This window comes from Hemicordylus capensis, chromosome 2 (genome assembly GCF_027244095.1).
Source record: "Hemicordylus capensis ecotype Gifberg chromosome 2, rHemCap1.1.pri, whole genome shotgun sequence".
In the NCBI taxonomy this organism is placed as follows: Eukaryota; Metazoa; Chordata; class Lepidosauria; order Squamata; family Cordylidae; genus Hemicordylus; species Hemicordylus capensis.
This window is the reverse complement of record NC_069658.1, coordinates 184,800,150-184,823,768: the sequence shown is the minus strand read 5'-3', so window position 1 is coordinate 184,823,768 and position 23,619 is coordinate 184,800,150. Positions and strand designations below refer to the sequence as shown.

At 46.6% G+C, this 23,619-nt stretch overlaps 1 protein-coding gene across 6 annotated transcripts in view; it reads right to left on the bottom strand.

Moving 5' to 3' along the window:
• ATP2B3 (ATPase plasma membrane Ca2+ transporting 3) overlaps positions 1 to 23,619 on the bottom strand; it is a 156,927-nt gene that overhangs the window by 8,981 nt on the left and 124,327 nt on the right. For 3 of the 6 annotated variants that reach the window (XM_053298103.1, XM_053298105.1, XM_053298104.1), the window contains 4 exons: positions 19,310 to 19,523; positions 18,949 to 19,160; positions 18,494 to 18,601; positions 14,126 to 14,308 (listed from right to left, as the gene is read on the bottom strand). In XM_053298103.1, the coding sequence (XP_053154078.1) occupies positions 14,126 to 14,308; positions 18,494 to 18,601; positions 18,949 to 19,160; positions 19,310 to 19,523 (717 nt within the window). Of the gene's footprint in view, positions 1 to 6,617; positions 6,772 to 14,125; positions 14,309 to 18,493; positions 18,602 to 18,948; positions 19,161 to 19,309; positions 19,524 to 23,619 lie in introns of all 6 variants that reach the window. The other 3 variants (XM_053298106.1, XM_053298107.1, XM_053298108.1) reach the window with 2 other exon arrangements.

The window sequence follows — 23,619 nt, the reverse complement described above, 5'->3', positions numbered from 1 at the left end:
TCTATACCGTCCTTCCAAAAATGGCTTAGGGTGGTTTACACAGAGTTTACTCTAGCATGACAGAGAAATGGAACCCAGGGCAGGGCTATGCTGATGAAGGAGTGGGGTTGTTACAGACAGGTGCTGTCTCAGAGGAAACTACTGAGAGCTAAGTTCTAGAATACAAATGGGTGGAAACTGATTTCAGCCCAGTTAATTTGTGTCCTGGAACTTTTGTCCCTGTTAGATTTTAATTTTGTCCCTGTTAGAAGGGACAAAACTACATTCACCTTCAGCAAGGGTGGAGGCAATATTAACTCTGCTCCAACAACATCTCCAAATGCATACCTCAGTTTTCATTAATATAAGTGCACAGCTGCCATTGTATGGAGAAAAAATAAAGCAAAGTTTGCCATAGCCTGGCCTGCACTAAGAAATATCTTTCAAGGAGCCACAATGTTCTCTGCAACATACAGCCCTTCTTCCATTTTGTGGCTAGGCAATGATGTGAAGCCTTAGAAATTAAGAGTATTACTGTATTTACCCAAATCTAAGATAACCCACCCCCAGTTCTTTCCTATTAAATATGGTGAGGTTGTCTTAGATTCAAATGACCTTCTTTTAGGTAAATACAGGTATAACCTGTATTGCACCTCTGTCTTTTAAGGCATCATCTTACATTTGTCTTTTAAGGCATCATCTTACATTTTACATTAAACTGTATCTGTACTAATGTATGGATCTGTTAATAGTCACACCTTCTATCCAGGGATCTGGAGTTGAATCTCAGACAGCAAATTCTCAGCACCCTCATCAAAGAACAATTCCCAAGATTCTTTGAGTGAGGGAAGCTGTGGTAGTTAAAACTGCTATAGAAATAATGTCTGTAGTGTAGATCTACTCATAAGGTTTAGCTGGAATATGTGCCATTCACTTTGATAGAGTACCCAATGGCAAATGGTTTGAAGCCTAGACCTAAAGAATCTGTGGGCAAGTAATACACTCAACTTGAACCTATAGGAGCAATTATAAGATGATTCTTCTACCTCTGACCCAAATCTTGCAAGAAATGTATGAGATATAGAGGTTGGAGATATGCATAAAACAAACAGATCTCTTGGTTAATCTTATCAGCAGTGGTACACTAATCCCGGCTTCCATCACCTTGAAGGTGACATCTGCAGCAGGCTAGTATCCTTGGGAAAACTCTAAATTATGAGAGCCCTTCCTGATCTGTGCTTAAAAAGAAGCCCTAGTTGATTTTGATTGGGGACTCCCCCGTCCTTTTAAAACTGCAGTGGGTTTTCTGACCATCCAACTGGATCAACCTTTTTAGTCTGTGGGGTGGGTTCAGCTCTCTTTTCTTCCTCAGGCAAACTGGCCCAAATGTTTTGATGAGCCTCACTCTCAGTGCTCCAAAATACCTTTTCAGGGATTTCAGAGGGAAACCATTTTGCAAAACAGATGCTGCTGTTTTGTGCCCCTTCTATAGTGGCCTCAAAGTAGCAGCCACCACAGGAAATCTTGGCTTTGGCCTGGAGAAAGATTCTAACTGAAGGTCTTGCTAAAATGGCCAAAGGCATTTTAGTTTCTTTTCTTTGTTTGCTTTGGTGGCAAGGGCTTCTGGGGAGGTAGGCTGCATCCTATAGCTGCATGTGATGCCAAAGTCCCCATGAGTAAGCAGAAAGCAGCAGTGATGGGATGAGAGTGGTGGGTGAAGAGAAAATAAGGAAGGGGGGAAAGGGGAACACTAGGTTGGTTTATTGTTTCAGGGTTTGTTTGATTTTAAGAGAACACTACAGAAATTCCCGGCTGACACTGAAGTAGTTCCATCCATGATATCTCGGCAGCTGCAAAGGGAAGAGAATAGGAAGGGAAGTTTGTAGAGGAAAGGTTTACAGGAGAGGAGCTAAGACAGGAGGTTCATTTCAGGCTCCAGTAGGAAAAGGTTTTGAAAAGAAACATCTGGATTGGGGACAGCAGTTGTGCCAGCTAGAGTTGTGCCTATGCAAGGCTGCACACTGCACTCATATATTTAATGTTGGAGTGTTTTCATTTTGGTAGTATAAATATCTGTGTTGATGTCTATAGCAATGGTTCTTTCAGGTATGAGTCTCACATCCCTGGAGGGGTATGAGCACAGTGATCCGTGCTTGGGAACAGAGGATTGCTCACTACAACCCAAATATTCTGGATGCTGATTCCTGCTGGTTGAAATGCAATGGCAGTTGGCAGGACAGTTGCCACTGTGCCAAAAGCAGAGAAGGTAGCTCTAACCAGCCCCAGTATCAAACACAATAGGAAGTACCTTTTTATGTGAGGCACTTTCTGTAATGCTTCTTGGCTTGGTCTGGCCAGTTTTCTATAGCAGCATTTTTGGGATGATTTATTTATTTAATGTGTTTCTATACTGCCGAAAACTTACATCTCTGGGTGGTTTACAACCAGATAGAAACAAAAGCGATAATGCACCTCCAGTGGGCTTCTCTGCTCAGATAGGGATCATCTTGGGGAAGAAGGACAAATGTAAATATGCAGACCCAAAGATTGCCAGCTTGTTTTCCTGGCAGAGCTTCTGTATCTTTAAGAGCTGAGCATACTCTGGTTATATGCAGGCAATTGTTTCTCTGAAGCAGTTTCAGAGAAATTTGTTAAGCAATATGAATGGCAAAACTTTTCCTAGCTTGCAAATACAGCACTGGCAGAACTTTCACTAGCTGAAATTCTGGTCATCCCAGTAGTTGTTAGGCACTGAAGCCCTGTTAGCAAACAAGATGGCAATTGAATCAGGTTCTAATTAGCTCATTGCTTTCATCTTAGCTGTTGCTACGGTATTTTCAAAAGGGACTAAAACATTCCTGATACCTGAGCTACTATGATATTTTGAAGGTATGGCCTAGCACATATGAGGTTAGATTCAGTGGGAAAGAATAATCTTCAAAGGAACTTGGTGTCAAAATATATATGATGCTATATGTGGCACCATCTTGTTTGGGGGCTTACTTTCACTTTCACATGGCAGTCATGTGGGGGCCTGATCTGGCTTGGGGCCCTGACACGGAGGTAGAGGATGTTAATTCTACATCACATTTCCACCCCCCACCCCCCGAAGATGCTGGGGGCCCCAAAGGTGTCATTTGTTGCAATGGCACTTTCAGGGGGCCCGTAGTAGCTTGAAGCAAGGAAGAATGTTCAGTGGTAAAACACACAGAATTAAAGGTTTAAACACTTCCTTTACCTCTTTGCTGTGGTTCCGATCTGGATGAGTCCCCTGAATAGCTGCTATCTGAATGTGAAAGTAAGCCCTGGCCCAAACTAGACAATGACATACTTAACATCACATTGAGTTGGGCCCTCAGTTATTCCATTTAGATTCCCACAATCAACGCAAGTTGTGAAGAACCCAGCTCTTGTGTTGCCACCAAAAATCATCTGGAAGGCTACACAATGATCAGGTTTTATCTCCAGATGTAAGGTCAGGGCCTGTCTCAGGCAGTGGATTTTGGGTGCCGTTAGGGCTTACAGATCTGACACATCATGGGTTCTCTTTCAAAAGTCACATTGAAACCAACTCTTGTGCAAGCCTGCATATTTCAGTGAGGCTTCTGCAGGAGAACTTCTCAGTATAACGTGTCCTATCTTGATGCAGTGTGAGGCAGGGTGGGGAGGATGTACTGTTTGATTTGGATTGTCTTGTGTACCAAAATGTTTTGGACCATCCCTCTTTATTCTGTGAGCCTGGAATGACAAACTCCCTGCTGGAAAATTTAGGGTGGAGAAACCCATTTGCCATCCACAACATGGTTCCTACAGAAAGGAAATATAATCATCATCAAAACAGAACAAACCAAAAAACAGACACAGTGCTTCCAAGATGCAAAAGGTGGGGAAAGACCATAGGCCATTAATGGATTTCAGTTTCCTGAAGAGCAACAGCAGCTCGCTGGAAGGGAGGAAGAAAGTTTAATATAAAGGCAGCGGAGAGAGAGAAAGAGAGAGAGAGAGAAACACAATTGCTAAAACTGCAGCAAAGATAACAAGGCCATACTCGAAGGTTTACACTGTAGGGTGCACCCCCATTGAAAAGCAAGACCAGTGCGTGTCATACCAAAAGGCACCATGAATCTACCACACCACACCACACAGCCGGCATGGCCACCAGCATGGCTTTGATTTTTTTTAAAAAATGAAACTGTTGAAATATTCTAAACAATCCAACTTGCCCAGAATGCCTGGGACTAGTCCAAAAGCTGGAGAACAGGGAATGGGCACAGCTTACCTCTTCAGATCTTTCATGGTTGTGCCAATAAACAAGGACGGCCCCCTCCTCCCACAAGAATGAGTTGGCATCACTTCTGAAGAAAGGTGGGTGGCTGAGGTACGGGAAGGGGGCCCAGGCAGATAAGAGGAGCAGGGGAGTCACTTCATTCTCATCAGCACAGCACAGAGGAACTGGTCCATGACAAGACACTGTAGGTGCCTTCAGGAGGCACTGTCCCACCTTCAAAGGCTCCCCTTTCCTGTCACATCCCAATCCACAGAAGACTTTCCTACCGCTTGCCCTGGGATGCCAAATCTTCCCACAAACATATATTTAACCCTTTAATGCCCACTCGACTGGGGCATCTCTAGCTTCAAACTCATTTGTCCTCCCAAGCTTGCTTTCTTTCACCAGAAACTTTCTATGATCAATCAACTTAATTGGTGATCAGGAGACCTTTTGCCATCTTCTTCACCAGCTTGTGCTGTCTACATTACAAATTTAAACCAGCTTCTTTGAAAGGAGGAACCCTGACAAGGCATATCTTATCTACCCTAGCAACTTACATTCCTTTTATACGTGTCAACTATCATGGCTCCCCCCCAAAGAACCCCGGGAGTTGTCAGGGCAATTCATATGATCAAGAACAGGGGAGGAGGAGAAGCCTCCTCTCCTAGTCCGGGAGCCGTGCGCACTCCTGTTTTCTGCTCGTGTGTGAGTTAAAAACAAGGCTGGAGATGCCGTCCCTGACTGTGTGCTAAGCAACAGCTAGGTCGGAGGGCTTTTCATCCTACCTCATTCACAAGCTGGGTGCAGCCGCTGGGTGGGAGGGAGCCCTCTGACCCAGCTGCTGCTTAGCACATGCTCACGGATGATGTCTCTGACCTTATTTTTAACGGACGGACGATCAAATATCGGGAATGTACACAATTCCCAGACTAGGGATGGAGGCCTCTCAGTCATGTGGCTGTAGTTTGGTGAGAATGCTGAGAATTCCGTGAGAGACAGGGGCATAGCTAGGGGAGAGGGGGCCCGTGTTTGCCCCTCTCTCTGGCGGCCCCTCAGAGCGAGGGAGATAACGGAGAAAATAGGGAGGGGTGGAGCTGGAGGGCCCTCAGGAGCTGGGGGCTTCGGGTTCTTTGAACCCCTTCGCTCATGCCCCCGGTTAGAGATCCCTCTCTCTTCACCCATCCAGAACTGCCCTTCTCAGTGTTTCTTGGGAAGAGGGAATGACTGTTGGACCATCTCTAGTATAAATGTGCCCAGAAGCTTAGAATTATAGCACCTCTCCTACAAAAAACATCTGCAGGACCTACAACTCTTGAGGGTCCTTTGGGGGAAAAGCTTGGCGGTAATCTTGGTTTCACACTGGTTTAAATGTGACGTGTAGATGGGAGATGATGCTTGAAACCATGGAGCGGCAAGTGGAGAATGGGGGCAGCAATTCGCCAGCTTCTGCTGCTTGGCCATTTCTGTTCGTCTCAGGGTGAGTTGCACAGCATCTCTGCCTGGTGGTCTCTTCAGGTGCTGGAGGGAATACGGCCCTGACCTGCTCATTCATTATTGCGTCGGATCCAGTCTGGGCCATGAAGTCATGAGGATGAGCAGGGGAAACTCCCACAGTGTGGAGTGACTGGCTGTGGAAACAACTAGCCTTTCCCCCTCCTTCCTCCACATTGAATCCAGACCCGAAGTGCCTTGATCCGTGTCATGATCAGCAGATGACTCCAGATTTGACTCTGGGAATAGTGTAAGAATCTGGCCCTATCCAAGAGCTCCATGCCCTGAGTCTGGAACATGGTCTTTTGCCCTCCTCTGCACACCCCCACTGCCTCCCGCCAATCTCCTGACGTGCAACACGGAGTGACACACACCAGACACCACAATAAACACCAATCACCATCAAGATGCGTGGCTAGGCTGAAAAACGAGGCTGGATCCCCAGCTGGTATTGCTCTCCTTTGCGCCAGTGCCTTTGACACCCACCCACTCTCCTTCCCCCCGACCACCCCTCACCAGCTGGGGATCTCTGACTCCAGTCCATTACAAACCAACAGCCACTGATAGAGAACGTGAAAGAGACGAGCAAACCAAGGAGAGGAGGGGTGCAGGTGGCTAAAGAAGGAGGGGGCAAAGCGCAGAAACTATATGGCTTTATAGAAGTTGTAAATCCGGAGTGACTGAGACCGGACAGAGAAAAAACTGAAATAAATCATATTGCAACAGTGATTGCAGCAACAAGGGACCAGGGGAGTGGGGGTGGATAGAAGAGAAGGGAGGGGGGATACTGGAAGAGGGCAGAAATAGGGTGGGTTTTTTTTCTTTTGTTTTGTTTGTTTGTTTAAATCACAAGCAGTAAGAGGAAATCAAGACTCACTCCCGGCACCGGCGCTGGCATTTGCGGCGGAGAGAATTACGTGAGTGGGGGTAGAAATATTGGTTACATCGTGCAGTTGGCTGAGGACGGAAGAACGGCGTCGGACAGCCCCCTGAAAGGAGCCACTTCTCTTGAAGGTGCTAACTACCTCCATCTGCAGGAGAGAAAATGAGATAGAAAATTTGGATGGCAGCGGGCAGCGGCTGCAGTGGAACAGTGCGTGCCAGCCAGAGTTGGCCATGCTGGGGTTTCGGCCTCCTGCCACAGGCTATGAAGCATTATGTGCCAGAGGCCAGCTAGTGGGTGTTGGCACCACACTGGTGTTTTTTTTTTAAATGGAAAGAGCACATTGCACCAGCAGAAGATCGAGGCAACTGGTCAGACCTGAAGGCTCCATTTCTAAACAGTTTACACAAAGCACAAACCCGTGGCACATTAAACCAGAATTGTTGCGTGGAATCCAGTGAGACAATAAGTGATTGTGAACCATCCGTTAAGAGCACAACTGACCTGTGGAACTCATTGCTACAAGATGTTGTCAAGTATTACAACTTGGTTGGGATGTGCAGGAAATAGTAACATAATGAAAAGACAATATCATGGACAATAGCTTCATCAACAGCTATCACCTGGGGCAAGGAGAACAGCCTCAAAGAAGAGGAGGATTAAAAAACATTTTGCTTATTTAAATTGCTAGATAACCAAACAGCAATACAAACCTCCACACGTAAAAGCCAGTTCCTGCCCAACATGCCACTCTTCTCTAGCATGACCAGGAAACACAACCCAAGAAATGATTTTACAGATGGGGGTAGGGACGCGTCCGAACTGGTTTGGGCAGCTGTGGGCTGGGAATGGGTTCCTTAAAAACCAGGTAAGCAGGTCCTTACCTGCTCCTCCACTGCCCCACCACATTTATGGATGCGGTGCTCACTTTCCTGCCACGCATGCCATGTGCATGCAGACCATATGCAAAAGGCCATGTGCGTGCAGACGCCACGCTCAGGCTGCCGGAAGCAGCGCCACAGCTGCATGTGGCCTTTTGGAATGTGAGTGCCGCAACCGGAAAAGCGGTGGGGTGGCAGAGGAGCAGATAAGGACCTCCTTACCTGGTTTTTAAAGGAACCAGTCCCCACCCCACCAAACCCATTTGGATGCGGGCACCCGAGCCAGTTTGGCTTCTCCCTAAGGAGGTGCTGAACCGGTCTGGGCACATCCCTAGATAGGGGAAGTGAGGCTATTGCAAATCAGAGCAAACTTGATTCTCCATGACTCCCACTGTGTTCTAAATATCCTTTTTTATTTTTTCCCATGTAAGTGAATAGCTGCCATTCATTCATATGGGGAAAAGTAGAGTGTCATATTTAAAGAAGACACCGCCACAGTTAGAGATCCATCTTATTTCTGTATTAAGATCCACCTTTCTGATTGATTGATTGAGTGATCGTTTCTCTATGTAAAGCTCTTTGGGACAAAACCCTGGGTGGCAACTCTGTGATACTTTCCCCACATGAAGCAAGCTTTGAAAACTGAGGGTTCATTCACACACATACATATGCATCATTTGAACTCTCAGCTCTTGACAGCAGCCAAAGTTGACCAGGTTTTTTCCAGTTAATGTGTGCACTTTTTAAATTGATTGTGGTTGATATGAAAGTCCTATCGGTGGTGATTTATACATTGTTTATACATTGATGCCACTGAGCAGTAATGCAGTGGAATTCAGTTAAAAAACAACACCTCTCTGTTTTTTCCACTGAACTCCACTGGAAAAGAGCTGATGTATGATAATAACCATGTGACCTGTGGTCCTCTTTGCCCCACTGGAATGGCTGCTACCATTAAAAACAACAGCAGCAGCACCCAAACCAATGGGAGAATGACATGCAAATTAGTGATAAAAGAACAGGTCACAGTTGGTTGATTTTTACTGTTTAATGCCATAATTATGTCCCTGAAGGGACAGAATGGGGTGGAGACTGGGTCCAAGAAGTTCCAGCCATTCAAGATGTGCTGCACAATGTGGAAAGTAAAATTAGAAATAAATAAGTGCATCAAAAATTATGTGGAATGATTATTCTGGTCATAGAGTTGTCCTAGAGACTAGAAATGGGCTACAGAAGCTTTTAAAGCTGTTTCTCTGTTAATTGTTTTTGCTATCGTTCAGTGAAGATGATGTGCATGTGTGCAAGCACCCAAGAGCCACTCCACATACACACCCTCTGCAGGCTGGGGACCAAAAGGGTACCTGACATTGGCCCGGGATCCCAGCACACAGCACCTTTACATGTTGTTGGCTGCAACTGCAACAATGCAAATCACTTCTGGTGGTGGGGGGACGCTTGTTCCGAACCACCCACCTCTCCAAAGAGATGATTAGCCCCATCAAAGCTGAGAGCACTGATGGGGGCGGGACATAAGAAGAACATAAGAAGAGTCATTTAGGATCAGATGATGGTTCCATCTAGTCCAGCATTCTGTTTTCAGCAGTGGGCAACTAAACTGCAAGAATTCCACACTGTGTGCAGATCCCTGGGTCAGAATTACTTCTCCCTGCTGCCCTCGTTCTGTTTATTCCTCTGTTTCTTGGGTACTTCACAAGACCTTTCTTATGTGATACATTACAAGAATGTTTAACATAAAGTTGAGGCTTTAAAGAGGTGATGGGGAGTGAAGAGAGATTCTAGGACTTTTATCCTGTTATGTTTCCACAATATCAGAACATGGATTTTTATATTGAATATAATTAGTGTGGTCTCTCTCTGGGATGTCAACGGCTGGCCCTAGACAGTTTGATGCCTGAGACAAAAAATTCGCAGGGCATCTGCCCTTCTCTAGCACAATCTATCAGGACATTCTCTTGCACAAGCCTGACGGAAATGAGCAAGAGCCACTTTGTAGCTGTCTGGATGAATGCTCCAGCAGTGGGTTTGTATAGTGGAGAAACACACAAGACAGAAATAAGAAATAAAAATCAAGGTGAATTTTCATTACATTGCAGGGCAACATGTGGGTGGAGGAGCTTCACTGTTCTTGGAACATTTTCACTTTGAAACTGAGCTGTTCCCATTTCCTTGGAGGGAGGGCAAGATACAGTACAAAGATGATAAATAACAAATATGAATAATGATACTAACAAAAGTCCATTTGTTGTACTAAAATGTATTGCATAGAAAGGCCAACTCCTTGGTCACAGAATGGGCTGGGAAGAATGCTAAGGTCCACCTTCCTTCCCTTGCCCTAAGATATTGCCCTGCAAATTATCCTAAGCAAATCCTTCTTACAGTCTATCTTAACAGGCTTGTGCTCATCTTAAATCCTACTCACAAGTATTCAAGCAGGGGCATTCACTTTTTTGAGCACCTCTGATCAAATATTTGTGACACCTTTAGTAATAACAGGGCATTGCCACCCAACATCCGATTTCTAGGAGTGGTCAGTGGTGATGACACAGAGGAAGGGGATGGCAGGGGAACCCTGTCTGACTTAAGTAGCCCATGCATGGGGTGCCTGAATAAAATAATAAAAATCTGATTGAGGGTTACAGGACTCAAAACACAGGCAAATGTACTGAACATATGATTGATACCGTATTTACCCACACAGAAGATGACTCTGTGTCATCTTTAAGACAGCCCCCTTCAAAAATATAGGTTAAATACAGATTACACCTGCATTTACCTGAAAGGAAGAGGACTCTGAATTTAAGATGACCCTCTGATTTCTAACATCAAAGAACTTGGGGGAAATGAGTCGGGTAAATAGGGTAAGCAACACACACACACACACACACACACACACACACACACACACACACACACACACACAATCCTCATGCCCATGGGGAATTTTGCTGCCACTGCATGCTCGCCATTTATAAACTACGGTCACACAAACTCATTCATGATTACCAATTTCATGGGCAATGGCACAAACTCAGTGTGCCCTCCCCCCTGCTCCCAAAACAGAGCTTGGAGTTTAAATCCCAGTTCAGACATGGACTCACTGGGATGGCCTTTGCCAAGTCACTGTCTCTGGCCACCTCTTCCCCATCTATAGAATGGGGGACTTCATCTCACTGGGTTCTGAAGTGAAGGCTGGGTTTGAAATCAAGGGCTGATGGAATTGGGGAGGTGACAGGTCCAAATGACCAGCCAGCTTGGCTGAAATAGAGGGAACAAGGGAATATCTGTGAGGCTGTGATCCAGTCTGGGATGCTTGATCTCCTGCTGGTGCAAATGGGATGAGCAGCCGGAAGCAGGAGAGTCTCCATTCTGAGGCCAGCAGGCTCTTGGCACAAGGCATTCGGAACCGCAGGAAGCTCCCTGCTCTCCTCTTCCCCAGTGATTTGGCTTCTTGGGAAAGGTTTCCATTCGGTGAGGTGAGGAGATGGCGTGGTGGGGCCTCAGGTGGCTACTGGGCTCTGCCCCATCACAAGGGAACAAAGCCGGTTTGGTGGGCTGGAGATGAGGGCAGGGCTTACGTTTTAAAAGGCAGAGGCAAGGCTTAAGTCTGCCTGGAAGCTTGACACTCCATCCCAGAAGCTGTGCTCCTTCACCCCAGATATGTGGGGGAGGAAGTCAAGGGAGGTGGAGAGGAACCAAGATTTCTTCGTGCGTGTGTGTGTGTGTGTTGGGATTGGGTTAGAAAAGGGAGGTGGAGAATGGAGCACCTGGGCACACTCCTTCACTCTGGGGTAAACTGGAATCCAAGTGGGCAGGAACTGGAGTAGGCGAGGGGCTGGGACATGGGATTCCTGGGCTGTATTCCCAGCTGCCCTTGGACAACCAGGAGAGCATTCCATCCACTCAAGCAGCCACTTTGACACGCAACATGCCGTTAGTCATTGCTCATCATGCTCCAGGCCTGGGTGCTGCTGAGATCCAAGAGCATCGACTTCTAAGGCAAGAACAAACCACCCCTTGTTTGACTTGCTAAAGAAAAAGAAGAATGGCAAGGCACAAGTCCCACCCCCTCTGTAAGGCAGCTTGAGGAGGTGGGAAGGGAGGGGTGGGGAAGGGCTGCAATCAGAAAGCAGGTTGTTAGAACATAGAAGCTGGACATGGGGGTCTCGGAATCGTGTCCCTAACATGGACCCTGTTGGGCTTGCTTTGCACAAAAGCCCCATAGTAGCTAGGGGTGCATCAATCAGCTCTTCTCGGTTTTGTGTCCCAGCTATAATCAGGGACCTTATCTCACTGCATGGCACTCACTGCGCTGCAACTGCATACAAATAGTGGTTTTTGATTTTCAGTGCAGCCATCAAATCCTTGCAAATCCTAGTAGCTCTCCCTCACCCCCCCCTTTTTTGGGGGGGGGAGGACAACTCTGGACTTCATGCTTACAGAGCTATACATGATGAGGTGAGAGCAACTATCTGATAAAGAATTTGAGCACTAAAGCAGTGTGGCAGGGTTTCCAGCGGCTTTAGAAGGGTCTTTTTCAATTATTCATAACATGCCCCTTTTTCAGGTTCTACTAGGTCCTATTTTCCCTTGCTGCCTCAGCTTACATTCTCCCAATACGTCACTTCCCTTGCAATCTTACATCTGGGACAGAGGACCTAACCTAGTATAGGTGTAACTATTTCAGGTAAACTTTGAATGCCAAATGGAGCTTGTGTCTAACCAAACATATTTGACTGATTTAATTCAAACAATATTTGCAGAATTTAATCCTCATAGTTTACCCTTTTGGTGGCAAACTTGTGAAATCCAGCTTTTTGGAATTTGGGGGTTTGTCTTACAGGTAAACCGAGGCCCATGTTTATACCCTGATGGTCATAGGAACATAGGAAACTGCCATATACTGAGTCAGACCATGGTCTATCTAGCTCAGTATTGTCTTCACAGACTGGCAGCGGCTTCTCCAAGATTGCAGGCAGGAATCTCTCTCAGCTCTATCTTGGAGATGTTGCCAGGGAGGGAACTTGGAACCTTCTGCTCTTCTCAGAGCGGCTCCATCTCCTGAGGGGAATATCTTGCAGTGCTCACACTTCTAGTCTCCCATTCATATGCATCCAGGGTTATGCAACCCTTAGCTAACCCTGCTTAGTTAAGGGGACAAGTCATGCTTGCTACCACAAGACCAGCTCTCTTGGTCCTCATTGTGGCCACCATAGAGAGGACTACACTATCTCAAAGGCAAACATCTGCAGAAGTATTTGCTCCTATTCCTGCTAAGGGTTTCTAGTTCAGGTGTGTAAAACCTAAATGAGTTGGCCAAATTCCTCACCCAGCAAGTGGCCAGGGTGCCTTCATAATTGTAAACCTGCCCCCCCCGCTTCCCCCAATGCCAATTCTCCCTCCATTTGACAAACATCAGTTTCCATAGACTCTTCTTCCACCACCCCTTGCAAGTGTTTTTACTTCCTGGAATATTTGCCAGCCAGAGAAAACTCTGTAAGGGCAGAGGAGAAAGAAGTCTTTGAACAAAGTCCCACACCCAAAGCCTTCTTCCTGAGGTCTGCTAGCTTGTCTCAGCTTCTCAGTGGGACTTCTTGCAAGTGTGTCTCAGGCACACATGGCGATTTAAATGGCAAGCAGTGGACTTACTTGTGAGTAAGTACATCAGCCTGCCATTTGTGGCTTCTTGGCCCTGCAAATGACTGACTTATGTGGAGTGTGGTAGGGTGAAAACACTGCAAGGTTTTATGTTTGATACCTCAGCAATAATACTGCACTGGACATTTGGGAGAAGCTCCCTAAAAATAGGCATGGTGTGGCATGGAAGAACCTGGACTGACATCACCCAGAACAGATTAAACTGCCTAGTGGCACTGAGCCAGCCCACCGGTCCTTCTAGCTCAGTCTTGTCTACACTGACTGGCAGTGGCTCTCCAGGGTTTTTTACCAAGGTGGGATTGAACTCGGGGCCTCCTGGATGCAAAGCACTGGCTCTGCTGCTGGGCTATGGCTCCTTTCCAAACATATTGAGCCATACAGACAACATGCTGTGTTGGTCTGAGACCAAAACGGAGTCCTTCTTTCGCCAGAGTCACACTGTGTGGGTCTTGGGCAAATCACTGTCTCTCAGTCCCTATTTGTCAAATAGTCACACAAATGACCTACTTAGTGTGGAAGGATTGTTGCTATCCCAGTTGTCAGTACTACCACCACTGCCACTATCCCAGGCACAGATTTGCTTTCCCTTGCCTGGACACTCCCCAGTTTCCCAGCCACTGAGTCACCACCTTGCCTCTGCTTCTATAGGCTGCCCTTGTTCATGCATCCAAGCACGGCATTCCTTAGCTCTTTCAGCTGCAACAAGACAGTGGGGAAATGGAACATCTAGACTGGCATTCTGGGTCTCTCTCTCCCCCCGCCCCACCCACTCCAGGCATGAGCATCAGGGTGAAACTACCATGTCCTGGGAAGGGGTAGGAGATAACCAGATGATGGGCTGATCTTCAAGTCACACTGCTAAAGCAAAGGAAGGGCTGGAGAATGGATTGGGAGAGTTGGTAGGAGGAGTCAGATGCCAACAGGCTCCTCCCCTTTGTCTCATACCTGGGTCTGGATGCGATTGAGGCCACGGAACCAGAGGATCTGGCCGCGGCGCAGCTCCCTCTCAGCATGGTCAATTTCCTCTTCGTCCTCAGCCATCTCCTCATCCGTGATCTCATCCTTGCCAGGACCATGCCCTGCTTCTTTCAAGCACTTCAGATGGCTGGTGGGGATGGTGGCAATGACCTGGAGAGGAAGGACATTTCTGTTCTACGTCCCAGGATTTCTCTGGAGAAGGAGCTGGTAGTAGAATTGCCGCTTCTTACCGCACATACCATATGGAAGCCGTCAGGAGTGGCCTGTCCTAACAAGCTGGGGAGGGGGCTGAACAAGATGCAACACTCTCTGTTTCCTGGGAGCTCCGTTGCTTCTCTCTCTCTCTCTCTCTTTCATTCTGCTTCGCCCCAGAGTTAGTGGGAGCTGTGCTGCTTGCAGGCTGGCCATTCATCAGGTAGAGCTGTGTGGGCTGGTTAATTACTGACCAACCCACACAGCTCTACCTGGGCACTTTCCAGATTACACACTACAACAGGGGTAAAAAGCTTCGACTTGGCAGGATCATATTGAAAACGATCCCCAGAATAGCAAACTCCTACAATGGGGGGAAACAGCTATTTTTCTGCAATGGACCTGCAACATTGTAGCACTATTATGCAAAGATAAAATCCAAAAGGAGGCATCGGAAATGTGAACGGCACCTTGCTGTCAGCACAGGGACTGCGGCGTCACAACACAGGAAGTACGGAAGCACACTTAGCATATTCGTAGTGACATTGTTGTAGGGTTTAATCCGGAGAATGACCAGCCTGCAAGCAGAGAGCAATGACAGAGAGCTGTTGGGAACTGCTGCTAGGAACTGGAGGCAGCCCCCACGCCGCCAGTTCGTTAGGACAGGCAGCTCCTGGAAACCATTACATCTCCCATTGCAGCAAAGAGACATGGGAAAGCACATATAACTCCCCACCACACTTCAACTTGACATTGAAAATGCAGTGGGGCAAGAGGCAACAACCACAGGTGATATGATTTGTAACCCGGCTGCTGCAAACTTTATACATGCTGTAGACAGGAGACTAGAGTGTGAAACAAAGGGACTTTACTTAAATCAGGGCTTGACAAATCCCATTCACCAAGGAGCCACAGCACCTAGACTAGGATATTCTATATTCATAGTTATTTAATAACATCTTTTATTTGTCCCAGGCAGCCCATTTTCTGTTTTAAGTATGCTACTTGTAAAGGGGATAAAGAGAAGCCCTTTTACCCTTCCCCTCCACAATATGCATCAATAAATATGGTAATTTTGTCAAGTGTCCATTGTCTGGTTCCCAAATTTGGGGGCCGGCTCCTAGATCGAAAGAAAATTTGGCAAGGGCTGACTTGATGCGACTCTTTAAAGGTATAAAATGGGCACTGCTCTAGGTTTCTTTTCCTTATTTGCTTCCCTCTAGATGAATATTCATGGAACACTCTGGTTCCTGCTATCAGTCCTTACTATTATCACAAGATTGTCATAGATAGATTAGTTGTTTTGGACTTAGCTAGAGCTCAGTGGAGCCAAATGTCTTGAGCTCTAAAACAATATGCTCTGCTGATGCTTCCAGGGGAAAGTGTCATGTCAGTCTTATGACCAATGACTATCTGTGCTGCATAATTTTAGCATGCGAAAATATAATTTAGTACCGGGCGCAAAATTCAGAAGACACATATGCATGCTATTCAGCCCTAATGCTATTTTTTAAAATGAAAAGCTGCCGTTAGAGCAGAGCTAAACAACTCTGGCCCTCCTGGAAGTCTTACACATGGGGCTTTTACTTCGAATCTCCTCCGGAATGGAGTGTGCCAGTCCACATATTAGCTGCATTTACCCTGAAGTAGTTGCGGGCTATCAGGGACCAGTACAGACAGGACTCTGTTTTTTCCCTAAATTCAGGCTGCGCATTCTGGCTTAGCCCGAAGTATGTCTAGCTTAAAAATATCCTCTAGTTTCAATGGCTTTAAAAAAAATATCCAAGGCTTCTGTTATACCCCGCCACTTCTCCCTTGATGTGTGGAGTGGCCATGCCAGTAAGTCGGCTTTTCAAAACTCAGTGAAGGGGAGTTGACATAGGCTTTACATATGCAGAATGGTTGTAACCTGAGCCTTTTTGTCAGAGCTGATTCCATTAGCCTGCAATTTTCTTCATGACAGAGAGAAAGCTCTGATTTCTGCTTTAAAGCTCCTGCCTCTTAAATTGTCTGGTGTGTGTGTGTGGGGGGGGGGGACATGAGGTGATGAAGGCAGTCACTCACAAAAGCAAGGGGTTAAGCGTTCTGCTGTCAGATCCAGCTTTTGGCAACATGTCTTGCTGGTCTTCTGTTCCTTCGTAACTCAAACTAACAACAACAACAACAAAACCCTCTTGCCTCCTCCTCTCTCTGATGTGATTTGTGATTGGTTGGAGGAAAAACCCGGAGCAAGCCAGTGAGAACGCACAGGAAAAAGATCTGCCAGGGATTGTGGAGAGGAGCCGACCCTTTGTGAACTGTCCATTTAATCCCCCGAATTAAACATCTTGCAAATCTGTTAAAAAGCAGATTCGCTCTTCAGATACCTTCTTCAGGCATGAATGAATAACTCCCTGCAGAAGTTGGGCCACAACTCCCATCATCCCTGACTACTGGTCATTGTGGCTGGGGATGATTGGGTTTGTAGTCCAACAACAGCTGGAGGGCTGAAGCTGTGCAGCTCTGGGTTAGAGTGCTGAGCTAGGGCTGGGGAGTTCAAATCCCCACTCAGCCATGAAACCCACTGGGTGACTTTTGGGCCAGTCACTTCTATCTCTGCCTAACCTACCTCATGGGATTGTTGTGAGGAAAAACATAACCATGTATCCTGCTCTGGGCTCCTTGGCAGAAGAGTGGGATATAAATAATACTTTTTTTAAAAGTTGCAAAGGAGGAAGAGGTCACTTTCCCTGCCCAGCATTCCTTTGCTCCATATTGATCCTCCAGTGGCTTTTTCCTGCAAGAGGGCTTCAAAAACATGTCAACATTCCTCCCTCTGGGAGCAGCTTTCCATTGTAAAAATCAGCTCAGATTATACGCACGTGTGTGTGTGTGTAACATATGGTTACTCTTTGAAGATTTCACCTTTCATTAAAAAGCAACAACCCCTCAACAACAACTTTCTAGTCTTTAGGAGTTAGGGGATAGGTTTGAGGCAACACTGAGTATTATTTCAAAAGTTGTGGCAGCAGAGGGAACGAGGAGAAGAGCTGGGGCAGATACAAGGCTTCAGCTACCCTGCACAGTCTTTCCCTTCTGCCTTCTTAGAAGAAGCAGAACATATTGAACAGAAAAGGCAAATATATGCAAATCTCCTCTATTTGCATTATCTTATATAGATCACAAAATTCAGCTGAAGGGCAAACTTTAAAAATATTTTTTAAAGCACAGAGTACATACAACCCAAGTTATGAGAAAGTCTGTCATACATGCAGCCCTAGTTATGGGAGAGTTAACTGGGCAGACTAGAGCTATATTGATCACTCCTTGGTGCTTCCCCAGTTATGTTTGCAAGGGAAAATGTCATGTCAGTCTTTAGGAACTGACTTAATTCTGCGTTTTGCTAACCTATAATAAAACCAGAAGGAAAAAAGAAATGCTTAACAGCATTATCTGTAACCCTTTCGGTATCTGATGAAGGCGAGTATTGACATTTTAACTTCATGCTGCTGTTATGCAAGTGGATAGAATTCAGTGGCTTGTTGCAGTTTGTATGGACCATGGTGGAAGGAAGGACAGGACAGAGTGGTTCCAGTCTTCTGTTTCTGCTGTGCAGGGAGTACTTCCTGAGCAAGAGATAGCCATATCAAAATTCTGCACCAATGACATCACCACAATTCTGTGCAAAGAAAAGCTGAATTCTGCAATCTATACATTATGCAAATTAAGCATCTTTATTCAATTTTGTAACATTTATTCTGCTTCTCTCTTAGTCCTAGAGAAGGTTCTAAGAATGTATGCAAGGCACTGAAGTCACACCCCTGACCACTGGCTTCTGAGAAGATTTCATTAGGCATTTCATTTCAGTGCTGCTTTTCAACATCATGAGGGCTAGAAACATGAAGAAAGAAAGAAAGGAAGGAAGGAAGGAAGGAAGGAAGGAAGGAAGGAAGGAAGGAAGGAAGTTGAGATTCTTACAAAGCTGTACCCAGTACATCCTGCAATTTTTCTGCACTTGCAGAAAATATTTGCAATATAGTCCTGAGTACAGTCTGCTTGCCTTTTCAGAGGATGGGCACCGACAATAGGTCCATGAGCGGAAGACTGAGGAGTGTAAATTCTACACTAGTGCAGATGGAGAGCTCAGAAGAAGCATTTTCCTACCTGTCCCCAAACAAGCTCTCCAAGGCCCACGAAGAGACACCAGAGCCACTGCTCTGCGTTGAGTGGGGAACAGCTGAATGGCTTCCCCCCAAATTGCACAATGACGATCTGCAGAGAGAAAGATGGAGGTGGTGAAACAAACTAGTGGGGAACTTATCTTCCTTAATGGAATTTGAGACCCAGGGTTCCAGTTTGAGCCTGGCTGGAGCCCTGAGCACTGCACCATTTTGTTGTGGGTCCTTATTTGTAACAACTATAATGTAAAACACTTTGGGGCATACCCTGATGATGTATTATTATTATTCTGGATGAACTGAGGAAGGAGTTCACACATTTATACACAGCAGATTAAACACACACACACACACACACACACACACACACACACACACACACACCTATATATCCCTCCAACCCTAACCAGCTTTGCACATTCCTTTCCTCCAGACCCATACCTGTATGCCAAAGGTGCCAAGCACAATGCTACAGAAGATGGGGTTTCCAAAGATGCCATCAAAGACATTGCGTTCACCATGGATTTTGCGGGCATTGATCTCATTGAAGAGCTGCATCATGACAAAGGTGTTGAAGATGATGGTGTAGTGCTCCGAGGGTGGGGAGTGCAGGGGGGCATTGCGGCCGCTGTCGATGTCAAAGATAACCTCACCTGTGGATGCGGGAAGGAGATAAAGCAGTGCATCATGGAGAAGATACCAGACCCAGTGAACCAGACCTCTGCCTCCACCCTGTTGGGTTAAACAAATAGCTTCAACCCCACCTGCCCTCCAATCCCAGATCAGCGCCGTAAGAACCCACCCACGAAGAGGAGGGTGAAGATGATGGTAAGCTGGTACACTCCGTGGCCCAAAATGTTCTTCATCATGGTGCGGGAGATAAGAGGCTTGTTGCGTCCATATGGCTTGCGGAGCAGCAGGGCCTCAGTGGGGGGCTCAGTGGCAAGAGCCAGGGAGGCAAAGGTGTCCATGATCAGGTTCACCCAGAGCATCTGAACTGCCTTGAGTGGGGAGTCCTACAAGAGAATTTAAGATGAAGGGGCATTATGGCACCACATTGGCAGATAATAGGAACATAGGAAGCTGTCAGACCATTGGTTTATGTAGCCTTGTATAGTCTACACTGACTGGCAACAGCTCTTCAAGGTTTCAAGCAGGACCTTCTCCCAGCCCTACCTGAGGGGAGCACCAGACCTGGTGCAAGATGTCAGTGTCATGGAGCTTTGAGGGAACAGTGACCAGTGTAGGAAAGTAGCCAATGTAACAGGGGCATAGCTAGGGGAGAGGGGGCCTGTGTTCTCCCCTCTCCCAGTGGCCCCTCAGAGTGAGGGAGATAATGAAGAAAGTAGGGAGGGGTGGAGCTCGGGGCCCCTCAGGAGCTGGGGGCCCTGGGTTCTGTGAACCCATGCGTTCAATTATAGCTACGTCCCTGCAATGTAACACTGATTTTCAAAAAGGGACCCAGGGGGGATCCGGGAAATTACAGGCCAGTTAGCTTAATGTCTGGGTTGGGCAAATGGATGGAAAACATTCTCAAAGGTAAAATTGTTAAGCATATAGAAGAACAGTCCCTGCTGAAGGAAAGCCAGCATGGCTTCTACAAAGGTAAATCTTGCCTCATCAACCTTTTGGAGTTCTTTACGAGTGTCAACAGGTGTGTGTGCATAAAGGTGATCTAGTTGACATAGTATACTTGGATTTTCAAAAAGCTTTCGACAAAGTTCCCCATCAAAGACTCTTAAGAAAACTTAGCAGTCATGGGATAAGGGGACAGGTTCATGTGTGGATTGGTAACTGGTGAAGGACAGGAAACAGAGGATAAGTATAAATGAACAGTTCTTTACATGGAGGGAAGCAAGAAGTGGAGTCCCCCAGGGATCTGTGCTGGGACGTGCTTCTTAATTTATTCATAAATGATATAGAAGTTGGGGTAAGCAGTGAGGTGGCCAAATTTGCAGATGATACCAAACTATTTAGGGTAGTGAAATCCAAAACAGATTGTGAGGAGCTCCGAAAGGATCTCTCCAAACTGGGGGAGTGGGCGACAAAATGGCAGATGCAGTTCAATATTAGGAAGTGTAAAGTGATGCATATTGGGGCAAAATACCCCAACTTCACATATATACTGATGGGGTCTGAGCTGTCAGTGACTGACCAGGAGAGAGATCTTGGGGTTGTGGTGGACAGCTCGTTGAAAGTGTCAACACAATGTGCAGCAACTGTTGAAAAAGACCAATTCCATGCTTGGAATAATTAGGAAGGGGATTGAAAACAAAACTGCTAATATCATAATACCCTTATACAAATCTATGGTGTGGTCACATTTGGAGTATTGTGTACAGTTCTGGTCACCATAACTCAAAAAGGACATTATAAAACTGGAGAAGGTGCAGAAGAGGGCAACTGAGATGATCAGGGGCCTAAATCACCTCCCTTACAAGGTAAGGTTACAACACCTGAAGCTTTTTCAGCCAGTGACTTTACTGCAACTTTACTTTGGGAGGCTGGGTGTGCGTTCACATATTGGCCAGATTTACCCCAAAGTTGAAGTCCATGTGATATTTCAGAGAGCACTTCAAACACGATTTCGGGTTTTCCCTCCATATTGGAACCTAGCCTGATTTATGTCCTGGGTAAAAAAATTCTCTTTTTGTGTCAGAGTATCCGTTATGCCCCGAACTCATAGTAAAGCTTCATAGTACACCCTTGTGGTAAAGCCTGCTGTCTGAAAATGCTCCTGGGACTTTTTAGTTTAGAAAAAAATATGATTGAGGGGTGACATGATAGAGGTCATGGTGTGGAGAGAATGGATAGAGAGAATGCCCCCCCCCTCGCTTAACACTAGAACCAGGGGTCATCCCATGAGATTGATTGCCAGGAAATTTAGGACCGACTGGGAAGTACTTTTTCACACAACACATAATTAACCTATGGTATTCTCTAGGGATGTGCCCGAAATGTTTCAGAGGCCATTATAAAGGCCTCCGAAATGTTTTGGCACTGGGGGCGTTTCGGCGCCGACGGGGGGGTAGAGCTTTAAGGGTGGGGGAGGGTGTACTCACCCCTCCCGCCGCATTTCCCCCACCGGCGCACTATCATTTGGAAGCCCCTCGGGGCGGCAGCGTTCCTCCCTGCCGCCCCATTTGCCCTGTCGGCCAGAAGTGGTCGGAAGTCACGAGCGTGCAAGCGCCCGTCGTGCGTGCGCGCGCACATGGCAGAAAGGCGCACACGCACGGCGGGCGCACGTGCACTCGCGACTTCTGGCCACTTCTGGCCAACGGGGCAAACGGGGCGGCAGGGAGGAACGCCGCCGCCCCGAGGAGCTTCCAAATGACAGTGCGCCGGCGGGGGAAATGCGGCGGGAGGGGTGAGTACACCCTCCCCTGACCTTAAAGCGCTACCCCCCGTCTGCAACAACAATCTTCGTGCACATCCCTAGTATTCTCTACCACAAGATGTAGTGACAGCCACCAGCTTGGATGGCTTTAAGAAGGTCTTAGATAAATTCATGGACGACAGGTCTATCAATGGTTACTATTCTGAGGGCTACAGGACACTTCCAGCCTCAGAGGCAAGATGCCTCTCAATACCAGTTATGCAACAGCAGGAAAGAGGGCATGTCCTCAGCTCTTCCCTGTGGGCTTCCCGGAGGCATCTGGTGGGCCACTGTGTGAAACAGATGCTGTTTCACCAGATGCTAGACTAGATAGGCCTTGGGTCTGATCCACCAGCAGGGCTGTTCTTATGTACCTGGAGATGCCAAGGAGTGAACCTGGGATCTTCTGCATGCAAGTAGATGCTTTAACACTGAGCTATGCCCCCAGGGATATCTTAGAGTAGACAGTGTTCACAGGTAGTCACCCATCCAAATGCAAACCAGGGCAGACCTGGTTTAGCAAACAGGACAATTCCTGCTGACTACCACAAGACCAACTCTCCTCCTCTACAGATAGTGGAATTCGAACCCACATCTCCAGGAGAGACCGCAACCTGAACACAGCATCTTAGACCGCTCAATCATCCTAAAAGATAAACAACAGAAACTCAGGCACCACTGGGATTCAAACCCAGGATCTCCTGTTTACTAGACAGATGTTTTAACCAGGCAGGTGCTTTAATTAATGGATATGAAAGAAAACGAAGCAAGTTCCAAAACAAGGACCCTCTTCTCTGTGTCCCAAACTATCAAGCCATGGCACTTTTTAGGTTGTGCGACATTTCTGTATCAATTCACATTATTTTTTCTATGTTGAGAGCAATGCAAGTTGACTTTTCCAATGGACTGGGGGAATTCTGAATAGGCTTTGTGAATGCTTCGGCATGTCAAAGGGATAAAGCCATTTTTCAGTGGGAAAGCCTGTATAAGCTTTATCAACATTAACCTGTCCAAACAGTGTCTCAAGCAGGGCTCTGAAAGGCTTCTTCCTGTGCGCAGGAGAACTACATATTACCTTGGCAAATACACGTGTTTGCCAAAGCTATATGAATGGGGGCTGGGTGGGGGATCTGTAAGGAAAAATCGGCCGGTGGGAAAAGGGGTGCTTCACTCTTCCTGAATCTGTTTATTGTCCCTTACAAATGCTGTCCCCACCCACCCTCCTGCCAGCTTTTTCTCCGTCCAGACTTATTTTCTGTCTCAGAGTCCAGCTCTGGTGGGTATTTATAGGAGAGAATTGGCAAGGGCAAGAGGCAAGCATTCTGCTTCTGCCCACCAATTCCCCTGGCAAATCCACATATTGATATTATGAGCCATACACAAGGCTGGGAACCCCATGTTTGCCTATAACATGCAGTTCCAGCCTGTGGATATGGGGAGGCTGTTGCTAGTCAGAGTAGAGAACAGTGGGCTAAACGGACCAATGGTCTGACTTGGTATAAGGGAGCTTCTTATGTTTTTCAGTTCAACTCACTTTCCAAAGATTCATCAGGGCACGGCATGTCAAGTAATGGTATGGAAATATATTAAAACCTTTACAAGACTGGTTCAGTATCCCATAATATGCTGAAAAGTATGCTCATGTTGACTTCAGCGCTTAAGTCACTCCTCTGACATAGGCTGAGATCCCTGGCCTTGACCTTCCCATGGAGGCCTGAGTCATGGTACAGCAGAGC